This window comes from Gallinula chloropus (assembly GCF_964237585.1).
Source record: "Gallinula chloropus genome assembly, chromosome: 6".
Taxonomy (NCBI): domain Eukaryota; kingdom Metazoa; phylum Chordata; class Aves; order Gruiformes; family Rallidae; genus Gallinula; species Gallinula chloropus.
This window is the reverse complement of record NC_140091.1, coordinates 9,839,589-9,862,324: the sequence shown is the minus strand read 5'-3', so window position 1 is coordinate 9,862,324 and position 22,736 is coordinate 9,839,589. Positions and strand designations below refer to the sequence as shown.

General features: G+C 47.0%; 1 protein-coding gene across 1 annotated transcript in view; it reads left to right on the top strand.

Moving 5' to 3' along the window:
* The window catches only part of RAD54L (RAD54 like), a gene marked incomplete at both ends in the record, with an annotated part of 87,738 nt that overhangs the window by 59,349 nt on the left and 5,653 nt on the right, over positions 1–22,736 (top strand). The window contains 11 exons of the mRNA XM_084265871.1: positions 8,876–9,048; positions 9,637–9,808; positions 9,948–10,031; positions 11,062–11,181; positions 11,950–12,010; positions 13,739–13,874; positions 14,663–14,732; positions 17,149–17,437; positions 17,816–17,940; positions 19,768–19,918; positions 21,691–21,817. Coding sequence (XP_084121997.1) covers positions 8,876–9,048; positions 9,637–9,808; positions 9,948–10,031; positions 11,062–11,181; positions 11,950–12,010; positions 13,739–13,874; positions 14,663–14,732; positions 17,149–17,437; positions 17,816–17,940; positions 19,768–19,918; positions 21,691–21,817 — 1,508 coding nt within the window. The remainder of the gene's footprint in view (positions 1–8,875; positions 9,049–9,636; positions 9,809–9,947; positions 10,032–11,061; positions 11,182–11,949; positions 12,011–13,738; positions 13,875–14,662; positions 14,733–17,148; positions 17,438–17,815; positions 17,941–19,767; positions 19,919–21,690; positions 21,818–22,736) is intronic.

The window sequence follows — 22,736 nt, the reverse complement described above, 5'->3', positions numbered from 1 at the left end:
ACTTTCTTCTAAGGTTTGTATCCTGCCCATCTATTTCAGGATGATGGTGGTCTCCTCAGTGACAGTGGCTTCCTTTTGGAAATGTAGAAATTAGGTCAGGAGGGAGGTCTAGGGGTCACCTCCATCCAAAACATAAACCCAGCTGAAGGGTGTATTACTTGCTCATAAAGATTGCAAAGGTGGAATGCCATCCCTGTGCAGACAGGTTTATTTTTCCTCTTGGCAAGGCTTTCCTTAATTTCTAACCTATGTTCCCTTGGACAGCAACTGAAGCTAGCTACTTCCTTTCTGACCTGTTGTGATGGCAGAGAAGACTCCCTTCTTCACAAGAATCTATGGCAGATTTACAGGTTGCTCTCATATTTCCTTTTCCTGACACTAAAACAACTTCAGTCTTTCCCACTCCCCTTTGATGCTTCCTGTTTTCAAGGCCCCTGATACCGTTGGTCACTCTTCTTGCCTCCTGACACACTGAGACTGGGTACCCAAAACCCAGCATGGTATTGAAGCTGTGTACAGGGAAAAGATGCCTTCATGTATGAGATGGCTTATGTCGGATGATGCACCCTGGGATGTAGCAGAGCTCTTTAACAGCTGCACATGAGGTGTTTCCAGCAGCTTGGGAATGAAGAATCCCTGAGTACAACCTCCTTCCATGCTAGAAATCAACTCTTCACTGCTGCTTGCATATCAGAACTGCTCAGAGCAAACTACAAAACCCTGACATAAAGCAGGACAACTGACCTGGGGACAGACAGGCTGAACAAGCACAGCCTGTTTCCCAGGGAGTCATTCCTGGAGGCTGAGCTCTCTTTGGACTCCACAATGCCCAGTAAATGAGATGTTTCATGTGAGGGGAGGTATTTCGCACTTAGCAGAGTTTCTCTCTCCTCTCCCCAGCTGCCTGTTTACTCCAGGCTTGTCAGAGCTGTGTGTCTCATCACCCTGTGGAAAATTTGGTGCCAGCAGCCAAAGTATTTAAAAGTTATTAGGGAAAAAAAAAGGAAAAACCCAAAAAGAGAGAGAGAACAGTGGCATAATTCTGCTTCCTTAAGAAAAAAAAAAAGCTTTAAAAAGATGAAAAGTATTTGCCTCAGCTTTCTGCAGGCTCTACTTAAGCAGCCAGCTGGAGAGAACTTGGGAGAGCAATTCCAGGAGCCAGGAGCTCTTGGTGTCAGTAAAACCTGCCATGGGACAGCCGAGCTGTCTCACCACAATCCGCTCTCCTCTGCTTCAGGGCAGTTTCAGGCTTTTTCCTAGTGTTTTTTTGGAGATGAAAGTCCCTCAGCAGCTTCACCCATTTACTGTGCAAGAGAACAAATGATTGCCCACAAACAGCAAGCGAATTCCTTGCTGGGCAGGCCCGGTTGTGGCATTGCTGTTTTGTTTTACTGCTGCAGAGCCTCACAAACGAGCCCTGTGACCACAGAAATGCCATAGCTAGCAGACCAAAAGAGGGTGTAAAACCACTGAGGATGACAAACCAGGTATCACAGCTTTTGGAGCACAACTTGGAGGCTGACATGTGGGGCTGAGTGTCTACAGCATGGCTGGTTTGGAGAACATCCACACCCAATTCCTCCTGTCCCCGATGAATGCTGTGGGCAGAGCCTGAAGGTTTCCAAAAGCTCTGGCCTACACCTCTTCCTTTTTGAGGCTCTTTCCCCTCTGACTGTAGATGCCACTGTGTAGCCACCACTCCTGGATTTCTTCCATGACAATCCCAGGGCACTGAACCTGATGGAGGAAAACTTGGGTGCAGTTTCTCTGTGACTGGGATGAAGGTGCTGGAGTGTCCATCATCTTCAAAGCTCAACCAGACAAAGCCCAGAGAAAACTGATGTAATCTTTGAAGTTGGTCCTACTTGGAGTATGGGGTTGGACTGGTGACCTCCAGAAGTCCCTCCTCACCTAAATGAGTCTGTGATTGCAGGCACAGTTTGACTCATGGTATGACTCGTCTTTCTGGTTCTCAGGTCTCCATCTCTGGAAGATGAAAAAAGTCACCTTCCTAGTTCTGCATTATCCAGCCAGCCAAAATCATAAAGCAGAAAGGAAAAAATAAAATACCCAATCCCTTTTTTCAAGGCTGGGAAGATTGTTGTGCTTGTCAGACATTTCATTTTTTATGACATTTTCACTGAATTTTTTTTTCTTGAAAATGTTATTGCTTTTTAGCTTGACTGAAAAGCCTGCTTTCAGAGAGAACTTCTCAATAACCATCTTGATAACGTTTTCTGTTGTGGTTTGTGGGGTTTTTTTAAAGGAAAAAAAAAACCCCCACGATTAAAAGCACTCATTACAAATTCTGAAAATCCCTCACAGTCTGCCTGTCTTGAACTCTGCAAAATGAGAACAACAGATATTCCTGTATTTTTCACAAAACAGTTTTTCCTCTTTATTTTTTAAAGTCTTTCCATTCAGGCTGTAAGCTTTTCAGGGCAAAAATTGCCTCTTTAACAATGTCATTTTCCAGCTCCCACTTCTCCAAGGTTTTCAATTTGGATGGGAGCTCTAAGTCAGATAATCATTCAAGCCCACAACGCCTCTGGCTCAAAGCAATGCTGACCATTTCAGGTCACAACTCCACACTAAGTCTTCCTGTTTATTAAAGAGCTAAGTTTTTGGAGCTGGGGTTGTTTCTTCTCCCCTCCCCCCAGTACCTGAGTTGGCTCCTGCCCTGCTTGTTTTATAAAACACAATTCAAAAAGTGAATAATTTTTTTTAGAGGGGGATGGTGCAAGTTCTCTGCTTTCCATGAATTGCAGCGATCAGAAATGATTATCTTAGTGCCTAAGAGATGTGTCACGTCTGCCCCTTCCCTTAACACTTACAAACATGTATCATGTTGATGAATTTAGATGGTCATTTAAAGGCAAATTGCTTGTCCTACTTTTTGCTTCTTATTGATTGTCATGTAATTAACTGATTCATTTCGTTAATATAATCCAGAGTGCCTGCAACCCACTTAATCAGCAGAGCCTGATCAGAAGACTGGGGTTTAATTAGACTGCACTAATTGCCCCAATGAAATGATGTTCCTCTGTCCTCAGCCATTACTTATAGGAGTCAGATTATTTTTTTTCCTATTGATATTTAATCAGGGGCAGAGAGAATAACATTTTGCCTCCTGCCAGAGGAAGGATTTCTATAAGCCAAGACCAAGCAGCTGGGAGACCAGTCACACATGGTCAGAGGTGACACATCCCTTATTAGCTATCCACCCAGTGAGACAAGATGTGTTTAAGGTTGCGTGGTCCATACTGTGAGCTCTCAGGCTGGCCCTGGAGCTCACTGGAGCCATACAGGCTCTGAGGCAGCTTGGTAGTGCAGGGAGAAGGTCTGGGAAGGGCTACATGCTGCCACAAAAATCACCTGAAAACATTGTTGTGTTATACTCAGCTGCTGCCTCTCCCCCTTTAAATAGAGGAGCTGAAACAGTTGGAGACTATGGACCCTTCAGAAGATGTCTTCCAAAGGAGGTACTGCCACCACCCATCAAGATGTTTTCCTCAAACCCAGGTATCTGCACAGAGGAGACCTCTGCTGCCAGCCAGCCTTGCTCCTGGCCCTTGGAAGTTGTATAAATGAGAAAAATCATATGCAGGGGCCAAACCGTTCTCCATGGAGAGCCAGTGCTTGGTCTCAGTAAAGCTCAGGCAGCTGGGAGGGAAGCAATTCCTCCTGCCTGGGAGAAAAAACCATTTTCAGAAAAGCCTCTTTGGGTCATGCAAGCTGATAAGCAAATGCTTTTAAATGTGGTGGAGGGTGCTTGGTAGATGAGCTACATATTTTTAAAGTGTGTGTGTATATGTATACTATAGTTTCATATATATTATGTCTTTCAGTATTTGCACCCTGGCCATGGTGGATGTCTCTCTGTAGGTCATAAAAATTACATGATGTATGTAGCTGTTATGGGAAGATGTTTGTGATCCTATTTACTTCAGTCCAGGTCCTGCAACTGGATTTGCATAAAGGTATATTTATACCCATGAGCAGCATAGAATCATAGAACAGTTTGGGTTGGAAGGGACCTCAAAGCACACCTAGTTCCACCCCCTTGCCATGGGCCGGGACACCTTCCACTAGCCCAGGCTGCCTGAAGCTCTGTCCAACCTGGCCTTGAACCCTGCTAGGGATCTAGGGGCATCACAGCTTCTCTGGGCAGCCTGTGCCAGGGCCTCACTGCCCTCACAGGTGAAGAATTCTGTCATACTATCTAACCTGACTCTACCCTCCTTCAGTTTAAAACCACCATCCCTTGTCCTGTCGATGTAGCCCCAAAGAATTCTGTTGGCGGTGCTGGGTGAGTGGTGGGGGTCTCAGCAGGATCAGGGGCTGTCCCTGGTCCAGAAGGCTGAGATCTGCCCTTGGATTTGTTCTGCAGCTCTCTGAGTGCTCTGTAAATGCCTGAGCTTGGCAAGGAAAATTGCATCTGATTGTAAATTTCTTGCAAAAATGGACCTTCAGCAGGGCTAAACCAATTTGCAAAATCAAGCTGAATTTGGGAAGTCATTTTGGCCTCCCCTCCTCCCCTTAAGGAACAATGGACATGGTTTTTTGGAAGTGCCAACACAGCTTGTCTCTGACATTTCCCAAAACCAGGTTTTTCAGTGTTTGCAGGTTGTGTTGTTGGCTTGCCTGTGCTTGTAAAGGTGAGGGAGATAAGATGGGCTAATTAGCTTGTAAACAAAATAGAACATTTTACTTTGCATCAAATGAAATATTTTGGGTTGCTGAGTCAGACTCATGCATGTTTAAAACCATTTTGGCAAAAAAGTTAAATTAGAAGCAAAGGTGGTGTGGGGGAAGTACCCCACCATGGGGACAGCCTTCCTCTTCAATGAAGTGTTGGCTCTTGAAAGCAGTCCCACGGAGTGGGAAGCAGCTGAAGCACTCAAGTTGCAGGGGGGAATATCACACTGTACGTGAGCCTCTCCTTCCAGACACTCTATAGCTGGTGCCATGAGCCTGAAAAGGAATCAGCTGCTTAATGTCAAATTAGGGACAGAGAGATGGTGATTAGTACTGGATGCAGCACCAATACTGAAAGAGAAAACCCAGGGCTTAGTCCCTGGAGGACATTGTAGCATTACCTGGAGGCCACCCATCTTCCTGCCTCCCTGTTCAGCCCATGTCCTGTTCCTGTCTTTGCTCACTGGTCCCTTCTTTACCTCATGGCTTTCAAGCTTGTGGCATGGTGCAGAGGTGTCTGGCTGCGAGGGGATGTCATCTCACAAAGGCAAGGAGGTATTTGGAGAGGGAAGCACCAGACCCATGAGGAAGCAGGTGTGTGTGCAGCACTGCTGGGGCTCAGAGCTCGCTGTGGAGAGTCTTCCCTGCTCCTCTTGCCTTTGCTGCTTTAAAGAAATAGGATGTTGTGGGTCTTGTTTTGTAAACAAACCTTTGCTAATCCTGTTTATCTTTTCTAACAGTAGTAAGGATTAGGTACCACTGGGGCTGAAGGGATGGCAGTCATAAATGAATCAAAAGAAACTGTGAAATCTAATATGTGATGGGTGATGGAGAAGGGCACCGAGATGGAAGTGGGCAGTGGTGGCCTGGCTGTGCCACCCTGCTGTGGGACACAAGAGCCATGCCTTTGGGTGTGCTCACCATGCAGCAGGCTTCAGGCTGAAGTGGGTGCTGTATGGCTGCAACAGAGGGTACTACAGGGATGGCTTCGCTGCCAGGCACAGCTCAAGCATTGTGGCAGCTCAGAGCCAGACTGCTGGGGGTGGGAAGCCTGTCAGCCCCGACTCGCATCAGTCTAGACTCATGACTCTCTTTGCATGAATGTCACCTGGAAGAAAACATGCTGAAAGCAGAGGCAGTGCTGGGATCTTTACTGCTGAGCCTCTGTGTCTCTCTGGTGTGCAGCCTGGCTGCGTGTGGAATGGCTCCTGACCTCTGGAAAGCAAGGAGGTTTTTCTCCCTGAAGTTAATATTTTTAAAGCACTTAATGTTTCCGCTCTCACTAAGTGGCTTTGGTGGAAGGGCAGTTGAGCTGTCTCTGGCAGTGATGAAGCAGGATCCCAACTCCAGCTGACATCAGCTTGCTATGATCGTACTCAGTTTCCCTCTCGTGGCTTCCAAAGGAATTAACTGGGAGGATATTAACTAATTGCTTTCCCAGCTGAATATGGCCAAGCTGTGCTGATGCACGGGGAAATCATCCCGCAGTCCCAGTCCCTTCAGAGCTTCACCTGAGGAGATCCAGGTGGCACTGCTGAGTTTTGTTACAGCTGGAGCTCTGCCCTTCATATCCTGATTACAGTTTTTTCACCTCTGCTTTTCATTGCAGAACATCCGAAGCGGTTAGATGAGGTCTGAGGTGTCCTTCCATCAGGAAGCATTTTCTCACATTATCTCTCCCTCACGCTGTTTTCTCCCTGCCACAAAGGTCACAAGCTCTCTTGGGCTGGACCTGTCCTTATTCCTGCCTGCAAAGAGCTGGATACAAGGCTCTGGTCCTCGCAATGTGTTTCTTAAAAGTTTTCTGTGGGGAACTGCGGAGGACTCGTGCCCCACAACAAAGGAAGGAGCCTCAAATTAATTAAAAAAAAGATGTAAAAGAAGGAAGATCACGCAAATTAGGAAGGTCAATGGGGAGTCACTGTATCCCAGGGACTGGGTGGAGTAGTGGTCCCACTGTGGGGTGGTGGTGGCTGTGGCAGTGCCATGCGCTCATACTGTGGTGGTGGCTGGGGGGCAGGCCCTGTTTGATGAATTTATTTTTGTAAAACTATTTTTTTTTGGTCTAATCCTGTAAAGTCCCTGAGGAAGATGTTTGGCATCCTCCCTTCTCCTTGCTTGTACTGGAGGGACTCAGCATCCTGCAGAGACAGCAAGGGAAATCACAGGATTATTCCCCATGGTGATTATCCTGTGATCTCTCAGGGCTGTATAAATGGGAGCTGATTACAGCTAGAAAAGGGAGTAAATTGTGTAATTAGAAAGGGGGAAGAAGAGAGGATTTAACCTCTGCTTGAAGGTGCCAGTTTGGAGAGAGGAGTGGAGAAAACTGTGTTGAGCTGTGTCCCTGCTGGGACCCACAGCTCTGTAAAGGGCCATTGCTGACCTTGTCGCTGGCTGCTCCTGTCACCTTGGGCAAAGCCTTTGGACTTGACCCCTGGGGAAAGAGTAGCACATTTCTTTCTACTCTCTCAGCTAGTTCCTTTGGAAAGAAAGGGGATCTCTCTCGTGCATGCCTGTCTCACCCCAGGCTTGCAGCATGGTCAGCTTATGAGCAGACTGGCTCTGCTAAGGAGTTAGCATCCCCTCAAACTTCCCTCTGAGACTTATCATGAATGGTTAGAAAAGAAAAACTGTTGCAGGATGAAGACCTCAGTGGTTCTGCATTGGGTGCAAGATGTCCAAGATCTTTCTTGTCATGCTACACAGAGCAGGAAAGAGCATTTTGCTTCCCTTTCCTCTTATTATTGACCCAGCCTGGCCTGGGCCAGAAAATGTGTCTGTTCCCATTGCAGGACAAAGAGCGCAGCAGAATTGCTCTCAAAGCCACAGCGAGGGAGGTTAATGTGAATATTATTCATGCCAGGAAAAATAGCCAATTACCTTCCTATAGAACCACTCTCTGCCCAGTGAGCCAGTAATTGCAACATCTAACATTCGTCAGTGAGCTCTCAAAGTACTTTGGGAATAAAATACTGGCAAATGGATTTGGACTTAAAAGAGAAGGCAGAAAAAAATAAAGATATGGTACTAGAAATGTAGGAGGTGTAAATGGCTGCAGAGCATCTCTGCCCTCTTACACATCATGTCCTAAACATGTAAGAATTTGGCTTTGTCTTATATCCGCTCTTTGGTCCTTGTTTTAGAGGTGCGTAACTGTAATAACAAAGATGTTTAATAAACTGAATAGAGAAACAATAACTTGAGGTGGGGATACTGCCAAAGGGGCTGCTTGTATTTTGTGATGTTTAAGAAGGTTGGCAGTCCAGCTGTAGCGACTGAGTTTACTTCCCATGTTTACCCATGAAACAACCAACAAAAGGGACATCCATCCTCCCCTTCTCCTTTCCCTCCTTGGAGGAAAGAAAACCAAGGTCTTTTTAAGAGCTGTGGTGCATTGCATATTGAATTTTTTGCTTTGCTGCACTGCCAGCCACGTTTCACTCCCTGCCTGTCCCTCAGATGGCTTCTTGAGAGTTGACAGATCTCCCAAGATGTATTAACGCTTGCAGCTGCCAAGGCCTGAAAGGCTCTAGAGGATGTACTTGCAGTCCCACAAGAGGCATGTCTTGTATCACAGGCTGAGGGGGAAACTCATCTTCAGGGATCCTCCCTGCCAATGCGTGAGTTAACTGCATGGATCAGAGGATCTGGCTTGTTTCATGGAGTTTTTTGGGGGTTTCCCCCTTGTAGCCAGAAGAACTTAGCTGCATGTCTCCAAAACGCTGTGGTTGGGCAATTTGTAAGAAGTCTGTCCTTTAAATTGCTTGGTGAGCACCAGTCCTCATTCATCATGTCAGGTGTGATCCATGGAACAGAACAGCCTCGCTTTTTCCTGAGGACTAGCCTGCCCTTCTCACTCTAGGAAAACAAAGCTACCCTCAGATTACTGCTGCGCTGAGTTTGCTCTTAACCCTGAATCCCCCTCCCCAAATACCCTTCAGGATGCACCAGAGGGCTTTTCTCTTTGTTCTGTGAGTGCAGAGATGGTGGTCTATAACCAGGGCTGTAATTAGGTTCAGCTACAGCCTGAACAAAGAAGTATATAAAGTAACATATTGTTGGGACCCAAGTGCAGGAACCAGCGCTGAGCCTTGCCAAACCTCACACTGCCGGCCCCTGCCCATGGGTCCAGCCCATCCAGGCCCCTCTGCACACTGTCCCTGCCCTCCAGCAGATCCACACTCCTGCTCAACTTGGCATCATCTGCCAGCTTAGTGAGGGCATGCTCAGTCCCCTTGTCCAGATCACGGATGAATTGGAGAGAGACATCCCCTGTGCAGAGCCCAGGGGACCAGACGCTGACTGGATGTGCCTCCATCCACCACAGCCTGTCCAGCTGTCCAACCGGTGCCTTGCCCAGCAGCCAGCCCATCCACCCAAGCCCTGAGCAGCCAGTTTCGCTAGGGGAATCCTGCGGGAAGGGGTGTCCACAACGGGCGTGCTTCACGTTAAAGCTCGAGCTCTCACCCTCACACCTTTGTGCAGATGCCTGTCTGTCAGTCAGCCTGCCTGTCAGCCAGTCAGTCAGTCAGTCAGCCTGCCTGTCAATGTCAGTCAGTCAGTCAGCCTGCCTGTCAGTCTATGTCAATCAGTCTGTCAGTCTGCCTGTCAGTCTATGTCAGTCAGTCAGTCAGTCTGCCTGTCAGTCAATGCCAGTCAGTCTGCCTGTCAGTCTATGTCAGTCAGTCAGTCTGCCTGTCAGTCTGCCTGCCAGTCAGTCAATGTCAGTCAGCCAGCCAGCCTGCCTGTCAGTCTATGTCTGTCAGTCAGTCAGTCAGTCTGCCTGTCGGTCAATGCCAGTCAGTCAGTCAGTCAGTCTGCCTGCCAATCAGTCTATGTCAGTCAGTTAGTCAGTCTGCCTGCCAGCCAGTCAGTCAGTCAGTCAGTCCGTCCGTCCCCCGCCCACCTTGCCCCCTCCCCTTGCCCCCTCCGCAGCGCCCCGAGCGAGTCGATGCGGCTCGGCGCTCGCCCGGCCATGCCTGTTGCCTCGGAGAAGGGGCGGGGCGGAGCCCACCCGCCGCCTTTCCCGCCTCCAGCTGGGCGCGCGCGAACCGCTCGGCGCGCGGGACGATACCGGTTCCTCGTTCTCCTTCCCCGTGAGGCGATGGTGAGTGCGGGGCGGGCGGGGGGCACCGGGGCTGGGCCGGGCCGGGCCGGGCCGGGCCGGGCTGGGCTGGGCTGGGCTGGGCTGAGGGGCCGCGGGGGCTTCCCGGCCCCTCACGGTGTGTGCTGTGCCTCTCTTTCAGAGGAGGAGCCTGGCTCCCAGCCAGCTGGCCAAGAGGAAGGTGGGCGACGCCGAGGAGGAGGAGAAGGACCGGCACCTCCCGACGGTGAGCGAGGCGCCCGGGACGTAGCGGCCTCGGCTGGGGGTGGAGGGGAGCTCCCGCGCCCCTCCGCGTCGGGGCTGGCCTCGCCAGGCGGGGTTGGGCTGGGCTCGGCCCCCGTGTGACGCCTGGCGCCTCGGCAGCCATGGCAGGGGCGTGCGGGGTGGCGGCGGGCCTGCTGCTGTCAGGTCAGTCCCTGGTGCCAGAGCGGAGGTTGTTACCGCCCCCGTCCTCTGGGGATCCAGGGCCAGGCCCCAAGTTTATGCTCCACCAGTTGGGAGCAAACTTAGGTCTGGACATGTAGTTGGTAGAAGAACTTCGTTGTGTACGGGTGATGCTTTGTGGTTATGGAAAAATCTGTCCCCGGGAGAGCGTTCAAGTGTTTTGTGTGAAGGCTGGTAACGAGACTGATGTTTAAAGACAAATCAGACTGTTAAGATGCTGCGTTCTATGTCATACAGGTCAGAATCTCACCTAGTGTGTTCTGCCCCTTTTTCTGTGCCAGCAAGTGGTTGAAGCCATGCCTCAATCTCACTGTGCTAAATCAGGAAACAGATCAATAACTTATTTATCTTTGTGTCTTGCAAAGTGTCTGAAATTCAGGTTTCAGTGCTTTCGGCTGCATAACAACAGATGCTGTGGGAGCCTCTGGGGACTTTCATGTGGCTTGTTCCATGCGGTTGACCCTTACTTTTTGTCCTTCTGCTTTTTTGGGGGAAGACGGTGACAACAGGACAAATCTTAGCACAAACAAGGCTGCCCTTTTACAGGTTATAAAGCAGTAGCTATTTTCTTAACTAGGGGAGTATTTTAACCTTCATGCAGGTTAAATGTCAGGACCTGGTGACCTTGGTGGTGTTGTTGGCTCTGTCCTTTAAAAGTAGCAGTGAGTAATGATCGTGTCTGTTCAGAGATGCTCATCTGGCTGGGTGGATTGTCCATGTGGTTGGGTGCTTACTGAGTGTGGCAGCGATGCATCTATCTTCTGGTCTCACCAGATGCCCCCAAATTGTTTTGTCTCTGTCCTGTTTTTCAGACTCGTAAGAGACAGAAGCCCGTCAGTGACACGGAGAGTGGAGAATGTTACAGGTCGCCTTTCCGGAAACCCTTGTCTCAGTTGACCAACAGGCCTCACTGCTTAGATAGCAGTCAACATGTAAGTGGGTGTTTCTGCTGGCACACCATAGCGAGTGGGTTTCAATATGGAGCTCATTCCTCAAGGAATTCCAGATTCTTCCATGGACTCATTTAATTAGAGGCGTTGATAAAGTGCCACAAACACCTAGAATCTCTAGGAGAGGCTTTTGGCTAGCTCCAGCCACTTAATGTTGAAGGAGATGTGGTGGGTGAATTTTCTGTAATGGAAATCCTGAATAAGAGGGTTCCCTGGGGTCTAGGTGAAGGACCATGCTCAAGGACATGTGTAGCTTTCCACACAGATAGCTCCAGTGCTGTTTGCTTGCCTGGTTCTCTCTGGGCTTACACTGCTGGAGATCAGGTGCTTGACTGGCTGTGTGCTTGCTGGTTTGGAATGTATGTTTCTACAACAATAACCCAGCTCCTTTACAGGAAACGAATTGCCTGACTGAATGACTGAAGCAGGGGAAGCAATGGCATTTAAAGAAGTGAATAATGCCAGTGGATTTGAGAAGATGGGAGTTATAAAAAGTCAATTTCACGCATTAGGAAATCCAGAGGAAAATAGTTTTGAAAAGCAGGGCTGGTGGGGGGAATTGTACTGGTTTGTTACTTTCTTCCTTTTGGATACGGGTGAAAATAGTTGGAGTTGAAGCTTGAATAGATTGAATAGAGGGACTCTCAGCACTTGGCAAAATTGAGTTCTCAAAAAAATGTCCTGGGCTTGCCTTCTTGAGCAGTCTCTGATTTCAGACTTCTAAAGTATGTTTTCTTTCTGAATTCCTAGGAGGCTTTTATCCGCAGCATTTTATCCAAACCCTTCAAAGTCCCCATTCCAAATTATAAAGGTAAGATGAGGAGGTTTAAGGATTGTCTGTGTTGACTGACTCTGGTAAAACTGATGATGCTCAGGCCTGTCAAATATATCTGTGGGGATTATTGTTATTTTTTGCACTGATACGTCTGTTCCAGAAGTCCTGACTTAATTTTGAAATAAAAATACTGGCACATTAGCAAAGTCTTCATATTTCTTCCTAGTGTTTAGTTTGGATAATCCTGTGTTTCAGAATTGGATTTTGTATTCTTACTGCCATGTATTTGATGTAGTGCCAGAAGATTGTACACCACATTGCAAATACAAAAGTAGATAAATTCCAAGCGATGAAGGTTTCTCATCTAAATAATACCCTAATGATACTAACAGGCAGAAGGCTGTAGGTGAGAAAGATAGTGTGTGCCAGTTTTCTTTCTACTTGGCTTGGTGTGTTGAGTCTCAAGGTGATCTTCAAAGCAAGGCAGTTTTGAAGTTCAAAGCCTCAGCTGGTTTGAATCAGTGACACATGAGATCTCGGAAACCAATGGTCCTGTTCTTTTCCCCTTTTTCCCCCTTCACCCTCCAGCTAAAAATTCAAATGCAGATCAAACAGCTTCACTCAAACTTTAGTTAGAAAAATATGTCTCTAGGCAGACACTGACTATGAAATGACAAGCCCCAAAAGAGTTTGACAGAGTTAGCTTGTGGAAAAGCAGATTTGGCTGGAGTCAAACAGAACTGTAACTGGGGAAGCTACTCTCTCTGACTGTTACCTTCCTCTTTTAATTGGGAGATGAGGTTGTTTCAGGTGGGTTTTTTTCTTGGTGTGCATGTGCTGTTGCCTCAGCTTGTGATACACTCTGGTTTTGCAAAGAGCTTTAGCATGTAGTGGGGAAATTGACACCACTTGATTTGCTTGAATATTTCCCAAGCAAAATCAACCCTGGGAGCACAGTTGCCTGAGTTTTGTTGGGGAAAGTAATTTCTTTGCATCTTCTTTTTATGTTCATTTCCAGTCCAAAGCCATGAGATCCAAATATAATTCTAGGGAAAGGAAATCATCTTTGGTTTCTGCTTTTCATAGAAATGGGCTCCAAAGCCAAAAATCTACTGTAGAAAGCAATACCCTAGAGTAGGTAATGGCAGTATGGTGCTAACTGTGATACTGTAAGACTTCATCACCCTTACAGATCAATTTCTGATCTTGCATAAGAGATACAGCTCTGCCTATGTCTGGGTTGGGTGATCCAAAAAAGAGCATTTGACCCACTATATATTATGTATAAGGGAATATATTTACTGAGCTGCTGTGTACGTTCTAGAGTCCTGTTATCTGTCAGACAACTAGAACAACCTTTGGGTGCCAGGAGTAGCTCCAGTGCCCAGAGATTGCTGAGGTTTATGGTTGGATTGCAGTGGCATGGGTATGGGTTGAGGCCTTCACTCACCTTGCATGACAGCTTAAACTGTTTTGTGCCAGCATATGGCATCTGCTGCACCCAGCATGGCAGACAGTGCCATTGTTCCATCTTTGCCTCTGCTTCTTCATTTATTCTTTCTTGCTGCAGAGCTACCTGCTGTGTGCTGGTAGAGTGCTACCAAACAGCAGCCTTGTGTGGGTTTGCTGTCTGCACCAGCTGTGCCTGCATCTCCACTCCAGCGCCCGATTATGATCACATGTAGGAACAATGAATTACTCTTCTGCAAGGCTCTTCTTGTTTCCAGGAAGAAGTTGTTCTCTGAGTTGTGTCTTTGCTTGCAGGGCCGCTGGGCTTGCGTGCGCTGGGTATCAAACGGGCAGGGCTGAGGAGTCCACTCCATGACCCTTTTGAGGAAGGAGCTCTGGTTCTGTACGAGCCCCCGCTGCTGAGTGCCCACGACCAGCTGAAAATAGACAAGTGAGTCATCACCTGGTACAAATGCTTCAGCTCTGACTGGCCTCCTTCACCGTGTAGGTTTGCATGCTTCCTTCCTAAAAGCGTCTGAGCTCAGGTCTGCACATCAAGGGAAGCTTGATTCCAAGTATTCTGCCTCTGAATTGTTTCAGATATGGTAACAATGAAAGAAGGGATGTACCTGTGCCAGATTGTTTGTGTTCTTTGACCGGCTGTTTCATCTGATCATCAGAAACTTAAGCCTGTTGTGGGGAGTGAGGATGCACAATGGAGAGCCTGCTTAGAAAGTCTTACAGCTTAGTCGTTAGTCAGGGAACATCAGCATCTAGGAACAAGCAAAAGGAGAAGACTGACAGTCACATGTTAGACTGCTTAATAGGTTTTATTCTGAAATAGTTCCTTTTGGGCTGCTGTTATAACTTAGAAGGGCTGTCAGCTGGACAGAGGAGGGGTTCCTCTCCATTAATGCGCTTCCAATATTGTTATTGAAACAAGGAAAATAATTATGACTTTTCAACTGTATCTGTGAACCACATTCTGCCCTTGTTTTAACCACAGCCTGAAAACATGCTTTCACTGATGTTTTAGATTGTAGATCAGGCCCCTGTGACTTCATTTTCAAAACTGAATTAATCAATTTTTCACTTTCTTGTTGGCAGTTGCTTCCCTTGTGCCACTGGGGAGTCCTCAGTATAGGAGTGAGATTTAAAAAAAGACCCAAACAACAACTAAACATATGCTGTGCTGAGTTCATTAATCACACTGTCTTCTTCCTTGACTGCCTCCTGCAGGGACAAAGCACCTGTCCATGTTGTGGTGGATCCTGTCCTCAGCCGTGTTTTACGTCCCCATCAGAGAGAAGTAAGTTTTCCATTGGGAGCTGAGAGTATGGCTGGAGGAGTTTTGGTGCATTTCAAAAAGCTGCAGTTCCTCTGCTGGAATTGTTACCCACCAACTGCAAGGTTTACCCAGACCTCACAAACTCTGACAATCTAACAGGCTCTAGTGTGTTGCAAACGCGAAGTGAAACATTTGTTTTAACCATCCTCTTAGAGGCCAGAATGCTGCAAATATTCTCTGTGCTGTGTTAAGCAGGAGAACATGCTGGGAGTATTACAGCTGTCCTGTTTGTCCGTAAAAATGTTGAAATTTACTGCTTTCCTGTGGGTGTGAGCTTTCTTTTCTCTTGCCTCTGATCAAGCAGGGTCAGGGCAGTCCCAGTCTAAATGTGATGCTGCTGCACAGGTGTGTGTACAGGTCAGGTCAGCTTATGGTGGAAACCAGGGAGTTTCTGTGACCCTTGTGCGTTGGTTGCACAGGTCTAGGAAAGTGCATTGGCTGACTTTATCACCAGGGATACCTTAGGAAAACATTGGGTTCTGCAGGGAGATGGGATCTTGCAGTGTCAGGGCTTTTTCTTATCATGAAGTCTGGAGATGTAGCTCTGCAGAGTGCAGCTCTGTGAAAGGGGATGTAATACTGTTGCACCCAGTCTTGAGTTGGGCAGAGCAGACTGTCCAACAGTGTGTTTTGCTGGTCAGGAGAATTAATTGAATTGAATCTGCAGTCTTTGAGCCAGGAAACACTGAAGGCCTTCTTTCTGGTACCATGGTTCCCATCACAGTGTGGAGTAGATTCCCGCCTCGTTATGTTTTATTCAGAGGCTGCCCTTTGTAGGTGTGAACTGTCCATGACCTACGGAGACTTGGAATTCACCAGAAGAGAGTGCTGAAAGATACTGTATGTCATAAATATGTGCAGCATCACAATATTGAACCAGTACTAATCTCCAAATGTCTTGCTAGGTATCTGGACAGTTTGAAGTTCATCTCAGATGCAGTATATTATCATTTAAGCCTAGAGGCAGCACAGATGGAAGCTGTGATTGCTGATCTTGCAGGCTAAGCAGGTCAAGCTGGATGTGTCCCTCCATGGGAGATCTTTAGATGGCTCTGAATGTGCTGTAGGCTGCTCCTAGCTTGTACTTTTATCTCTGAATTGGAACTGAACCTGTGACCCAGTGTAATGCTTGTCTCTGGCTACATAGCTGGAGGCACTCTGGTTTTGGGTAAGATGCTGCCTGGTGGTGCTTTTGTCAAGTAGTGATAGTTATGTTGGTGTCCTAGGCACACTGGGTTTTGACAGCTAGATATCTGATAAAACAGTCTCTGTTCTAGTCTAGCAGTAAGGGTTTGCCTGCTAAGATTCCTGTGCTGCTTTACTCAGGTGATGCTCCCAGGCTGTCGGGTGGCATCACTCAGTCATGTTTTTGCCCACTTGCTGGGAGGTTACCCGATGGGGTGTCCAGCCAGCAGTATATTTCAGATTTGTTCAGCTGGCTTAACAACATGTTAAAAAAGTTTATTTAAGGGTCTAAGAAAGAAAGAAAAAGACTTGACAGTGCAAGTGAAGGTGCTCCACCTTCCAGCCCTAAATAGTGGAGCACAGAGGGGTGAATGCATCTAGGTGTGTTTAAGTTGTGACCCTCAATCCCTGCTCTCTTGCCACAATGCAGGGAGCTGGTACGTTCCCAGGCCAGTGCCCCAGTTTTCTCTGACTCGAGCATCACATGGTGAGGAACATTTTGCAGAGTTTACCTCTCTTCTTCACCATCCCCCCACCTCCCTCCAGCTTTTTATCTGCCTTGGTGATGTGTCAGAGTCTAATGCAGGGCTGAGCTCTTCTCCCCATGTGACGTGAGCTCTAACCTCAGCCCTGTGTCTTCTCTGAAGCTAAATCTGCTTTGGACCTTGAGCCCCTAGGTGAGTCATTGTGCATCCTGGCAGAAGTGATGAGGGCTTCAGAGGGTATTGTAGTAGTTAATCAGGCAGCAGAAACAATTCTGCTCACTCTACAATTCTGTGGTTTTTAAACTACCTAATTGGGTAGTGTTAAGATGATTAACCTGTTTGCAGTGATTGATGCAGGTTAGCTGGTGGCCTGGGCCTATCTAATGCAGCCAAGGGTGGAAATGTCTGGGAATTCACGTCAGGAAACTAGCTACAATTGTACAGTTAAAATGTAGTGAGATTTCATGCATGTTATGAGGTAGATGTTGGCACCAGAAACGTTCCAAAACAGATGTGACTGTATTTTATCTGTGTGTCAGGCGATTTCCCTCTGTCTCATTAGAATGCTGCATGTCCCCAGGGATCTGCTACGCAGATCTGCTGTTTGTTGTAGTGTCAGCCCTGTGCATTGTGGTAATGAAGCTGTAATGAAATTGTCATTCTGCTGGTGTCCCCATCCTGCTCTGAGAGACCCAATTTTTTGGCAGGGAGTAAAATTCCTGTGGGACTGTGTGACGAGCCGTCGGATCCCCGGGAGTCATGGCTGTATCATGGCAGATGAAATGGGGCTGGGCAAAACCCTGCAGTGCATCACCCTCATGTGGACGCTCCTCCGGCAAAGTCCAGACTGCAAGCCTGAGATTGAGAAAGCCATGGTGGTGTCTCCCTCCAGCCTGGTGAGAAACTGGTACAATGAAGTAGAGAAATGGCTGGGGGGAAGGATCCAGCCACTGGCCATTGATGGAGGCTCCAAGGAAGAGATTGACCGTAAACTAGGTACAGAAACGTTTGCAAATGGTGCGGTTGGCTGGCTTAGATCAGAATCTTGCATTGGAAGAAGCCTACAGCAGCTGATGTGAGCATCTCTGAGCTGTCATTAGAGCTCTGGGGAGTGTTGAAAGTCTCTCTACTAATGTATACTAACTCTTTGCTTCAGTCAGAAGCCAGAAAAGGAGTGAGCAGAGGGAGGGAGAGGGATGGAAATGAGAACAGTTGTGGGGAAAGGAGCATGGGTATATGTGGCTGGAAGGGATGCTACAGAGTAATGGAAACAGCTTTTCTAGATTTTTAAGGCAAAAGTTTTGACTACAGAACTTGAGCCCTTTCCTATTAATTTTCCTCATCCCTCTCTTTTTCCTCTTCCCCCTTCTGCAGTTGGCTTTATGAACCAGCGTGGCCTGCGAGTGCCCTCACCCATCCTGATCATCTCCTATGAGACCTTCCGACTCCACGCCGAGGCATTACAGAAGGGCAGCGTTGGGCTGGTCATATGTGATGAGGTACCAGGGAAATCTTTAAGGAGAATCTGTTCCTGGTAGCTTTTTGAGATCTGGGCAAAAATGACTCTGCTTTCTTAAAAGGGGGAGGGCAGTGGGAGACAAGTTCCAGTTGTTGGCAGCACCCATTCCTGTGTTTGAGAGGCTCTGGATAACCTCCTTGTCCATACTGTGCGAACCTGAACAAGAGAGGGTGTTTTCATGAGCTGAGATATGAAGGAGATCCAGTGGTGGTGTAATTGTGGCCAGTTTGTAGGTCTCTGGTGGGGGGGAACGCAACCTACAAGGGCTCTCTCAGCATGGTACACATTAGCAGAAAGGAGGTCTCTGCCTCTGCAACAGGTCTTACTCTGTTGGGATGGTAGTGTCCTGACTCACTGATCTGGTTTTCATTTGTTTGTGTCTCTCTCCTAAAGTGATAAGTACTTTGTTTGGCCTGGCCTCACATTCTGGCTCTGTTTTGAGCAAGAGGTTGGACTTGGAGACTCCTGAAGTTTCTCCCAACCTGAATTATTCTGTGACTCAGCGTGCTCTTATGTGTAGTGTTGGCTGCTTTATCTGGCCATCTTATTCTGTGCCTGTGGGGGAGTTTGAAGGGCAGTCCCTTGGCAGGACTTTCTTCCTCTCTTTTCTAGTCTCCTACTCGGGGCAGAGGTAGGAAAGCTGGGTGAGGAGTTACTTCATGTGGAGCTTGTTCAAGAGAAGACAGACTTGGCTTGTCTCTCTGCTTGCTGACTGCTTTATCTGGCTTTGCCAAGCCTGTGTTGTCAGGCTCTGTGTTCACATGGCTGAAATGAAGTTTTTTCATTTATCGTTCCCTGTTTGTGGGTATAGGTAGTGAGAGCCTGAGATGCTCTGAGGGACAAAATAAAACAAATGCCCTCAGCTCCTTGAAATGATCATCCACTGTTGAGGTGGCCTCTGCTGCCAGTTAGAGGGGATTTGTTAAATAGTGGTGCCACCCAGTGGTTCAGTTCTGTGTTTGCTACAACAGTGTTGAGAGGAGGTTAAAAAGAGTGAGGAGCACGTCTCCTATCTGTGGCTGTGTAGTGTTGGCTGCTTTATCTGGCCATCTTATTCAGTGCCTGTGGGGGAGTTTGAAGGGCAATCCCACGCCTCAGTGCCCCTAGGATGGGGCCAGCAGCTCGTCAAACTGGGAATGCAGATCCTTGGCCTTGAGTCTTCCGTATGTTCCAAATAAATACTCAGCTCTGGCACTTAGGAAAAGCATCTCATTGCTTAGATTTTGTCCTGTGACATAGCACTCAGGTGCTAATGAAAGTTGCTTTTCCCAAGCATGGGAAACGGGGCCTGTATTCAGATTAGCCCTGTTAGAGGTGTAGACACTCCTGTGGTTAGTGTGCAAAGGCATGGAAATCCTCTGTATAGGTGGTCTGAATGGCTTGAGATCTTAACCTTAGGTGGTGCAATGTTACTGGTCCAGAGTTCATTGCCCAGTGTTGGTAGCTGAAGGCATCTCCATCTTCGAACAGGAAGCAGTTCTTACAATTAGGCCATGTGGTAGTTTTTATTTGCATGGTAGTCCCTCTTGCCCAGGTGTGACTCAGGTGTTCCTGGTCTGGTGAGCTTGTAACGTCATGTTTCCTCATGTAATAGCTTCAGGTTTCCCAACAGGTTCTTGCTTTTGAAAGTAGCCTGTTGCAACAGTTGATCAACATACAACACTTAGTCCACTACCAGGAATGGGAAAAGTGGCGAGATGCCTTGTGGGACAGATGGCATGTCATTGTTGAGCAGGATCTCCAAGCTGCTTCCCATCAGGGCCACTGATGGGACTTGCATCTTCATTCCTCTTTCTTTTTTTCAAAGGGCCACAGACTGAAGAACTCTGAAAACCAAACATACCAGGCTCTCAACAGCTTAAATACACCCCGGCGAGTCCTTATCTCAGGCACCCCTATTCAGAACGACCTGCTTGAATATTTCAGCCTGGTGCACTTCGTCAATTCAGGCATTCTGGGTAAGATATGAATGTGAAAGCAGCAACCAAGACATGAGTGAGAGGGAGGATCATGTACAGGTTGGAGACTTACTGTCCTTCAGTTAGTATCCAGAAAGTTTTGATTGGAGTCCCCTGTTCTTAGAGCTCTGCTTCAAGATGATTGTAATTTATAGTACACCAGTCTAACAGGTATTTTGGAAGGGGAATTAATTATTAAAGTAAAATAATTGATCTTGTGATCTTATGTAGCTATGCTGGTCAGCCAAAATGTAGGCTAGGATTTGTTTGACAGCCCGTGGAGATACTGTAGGAGTTGCTGGGCAGGAAGAGCCAGCTTGTAATGCTATTTCCCACAACACTCACAGGCTATAGAAAATTCAGAAATCTAAGCCAGTAATAATGTCTTTGTAGGAGATGTTCTGTGGAGGGGAGGGTTTGACATGACATGCTCTCTGCCTTGGGTACAGAGGTAGCCCAGGAGACAGCTTTTCCTTCTTCCTTCCCTCTCTTGTATCCATCTGCCAGAGGAGGCTGAAGTGACTGGTGTACCTTGTGGCAGTTAGGCAACAAAGCCTCACCTTCTGGCAGTCTGCCATGCCACTTCCAGATAGCCTGAAAGAAAGTTGAGGATGAGTCTAGTGTTTGGAGTTAAGACTGCTCTTGGCTTTTAAGGCAAAGGAGGCCTGTGAATACGGGGTTAGTTTTATCTGAGATGGAAACAAAAGAGTCTGGCAGAGAGGTACTGATTGGTGTTGAGTGTTCAGTGAGCTTCTACAATTGCTAGTAACACAATGAAATATTCTAACTCAAACTCCTATGATCTGCATATGTTTGCAAGCTCCATTTTCATTTCAAAGGTAAAGTAGTCTTTGCATTCTGTCCTGCATCACTGAGTTAGGAGCAGGTCTGCTGCTTTGCAGTGTGGAGCAGCTTGGTTTTGTCAAGAGACGTCACTTTTTCTGTCAAGGAATGAAAACAACCCTTCTGTAAATCATTCCCTTGTTGCTGTAACTCACCACCCATTTTTGTCTCAGATTGCTTGGCGTCCATTCCAAGAGGCTTCTCATTAATTCTAGTGCATGCACAGCTCTGGATAAACAGCATTCATCAGATTCTTAGTCTTACAAGCAGCATTTGGGCTTTATCTCTTTCTGTTTGGCTGTTCTGCGCCCAGAATTTCTCCAGAAGATGATGGGATGGGGTGGTAGATGTTGTACATCTGTTTTGTTCAATGTGATTCAGTTTTGAGTAGTTACTACAGGGAGTCTGTGGTTCTCCTGCCCCTTTGACCTGCACTTTGGGCAAGGCTAGCCTCCTTGTGCTTCCAGTTTGTCCCTTTCTGAGATGGGATTAACGCTGCAACTGCTGCCAGCAAAGCTGCAGATACGCAGTCATTTTTCCCTATTTCAGCCTGTGACCAGTAACAAGCAAATGATTACAGATAATTTTGGAACAGGCACACATAATGCCTGTGCTGTTGTTTTCAAGGACAAAATCTGGGAGTAAAACTGTAGCTGGAATGTGAACGAAAACACTACAGGCCTGACTGGACTCAGGTTTTACTGAAGTTGTATGACCTTTGCCAGAGCACTGTTGTTGGAGTGCAGATAGATTTGCCTCCCTTGTTTGAATCTTTCCTGGCTAGAAAGGAAAACAAATCATACTGATGGGGCAGGGGTTTGTGTTATCTGCTGGGCTCCGTGCTTGTGGTATGATAACTGGGGCTGTGGGGGTACTGACCAAAAGTTATTTAGTGGCAGATGTCACCTTTTCACTTCTCTTTTGTACAGGGACTGCACAGGAATTTAAAAGACATTTTGAAATTCCCATCTTGAAAGGCAGAGATGCGGATGCAAGCGAAGCTGATCGGCACAAAGGAGAAGAGAGGCTTAAAGAGCTGATCAGTATTGTGAACAGGTGAACTTCATCCATCTCATCTTTGCAGAGGTTTTGCATAAACCCTTGGTGTATACTGGTGTGCTTCCGAATTAGTTGTAGCTGTAATGAATTCTCTTGCCAATTATATCTATTCAGGAAGTGATTGTGCAAGTATTTATTGCTTAAGAAACCTACATAGCATGTAGCTTTAGTCTGATAAATAGCACACTGAAATGGCAGTTAGCTGCAGTCACCCCCTGAGCAAAAGTACGCAGATACTGAATCATGATTTCACTCTTATGTTGCTGTTTTCTCCTGGGATCTGACTAGCCAGGCAGCATCTTTTCATTTGTGTTAACATAACTGCAGTGTAGACTGGCTCAGACTTAAGAGCTATCCGGCCCAGATGTTGAGTAACAGACAGAAAAAGTATAAGGAATGCAGCACAGTTCTGCTGTTCTGTTGATTGCCCAGGTCACACAAAAGTCTAACTCACGCTTCCGCAGCTGTGTTGGCTCTGTAGGGCCAATGTGATTAGATTACTAGTGTCAGAGATGGGACTTTTCATCCCCAAAAGGCACCTCTGTGATGTAGAATGCTGTCTTGTTTCTCTTTGGTTGATACTTGGTATTTGTTTAAACCTGCTTTCTTTTCTCTTGAATGCAACCAATTCATCCACATCTGCTGGCAATTGCTTGTCTCTCTCTAAAAACTCCTACTAGGGACTCTTTTGGATTCCCAGCATTGTTGGTGTCTTTTTTTAATCTGAGCTTTTGCAGCCGTCACAAATACAATCCTGCACTTCATAGTCATGGTAAATTGAATTTTGTTCCAAGTAAACCCTCCCTATAAAAACAGTCCTGACCATGACTCCAGTCAGCTTGCAGAAGCTTAAGGGAAAGGAAAGGTTGGGAGAAGAGCTTATTCCATCTTGAGGTGCATTTATTTCTTTTTATAA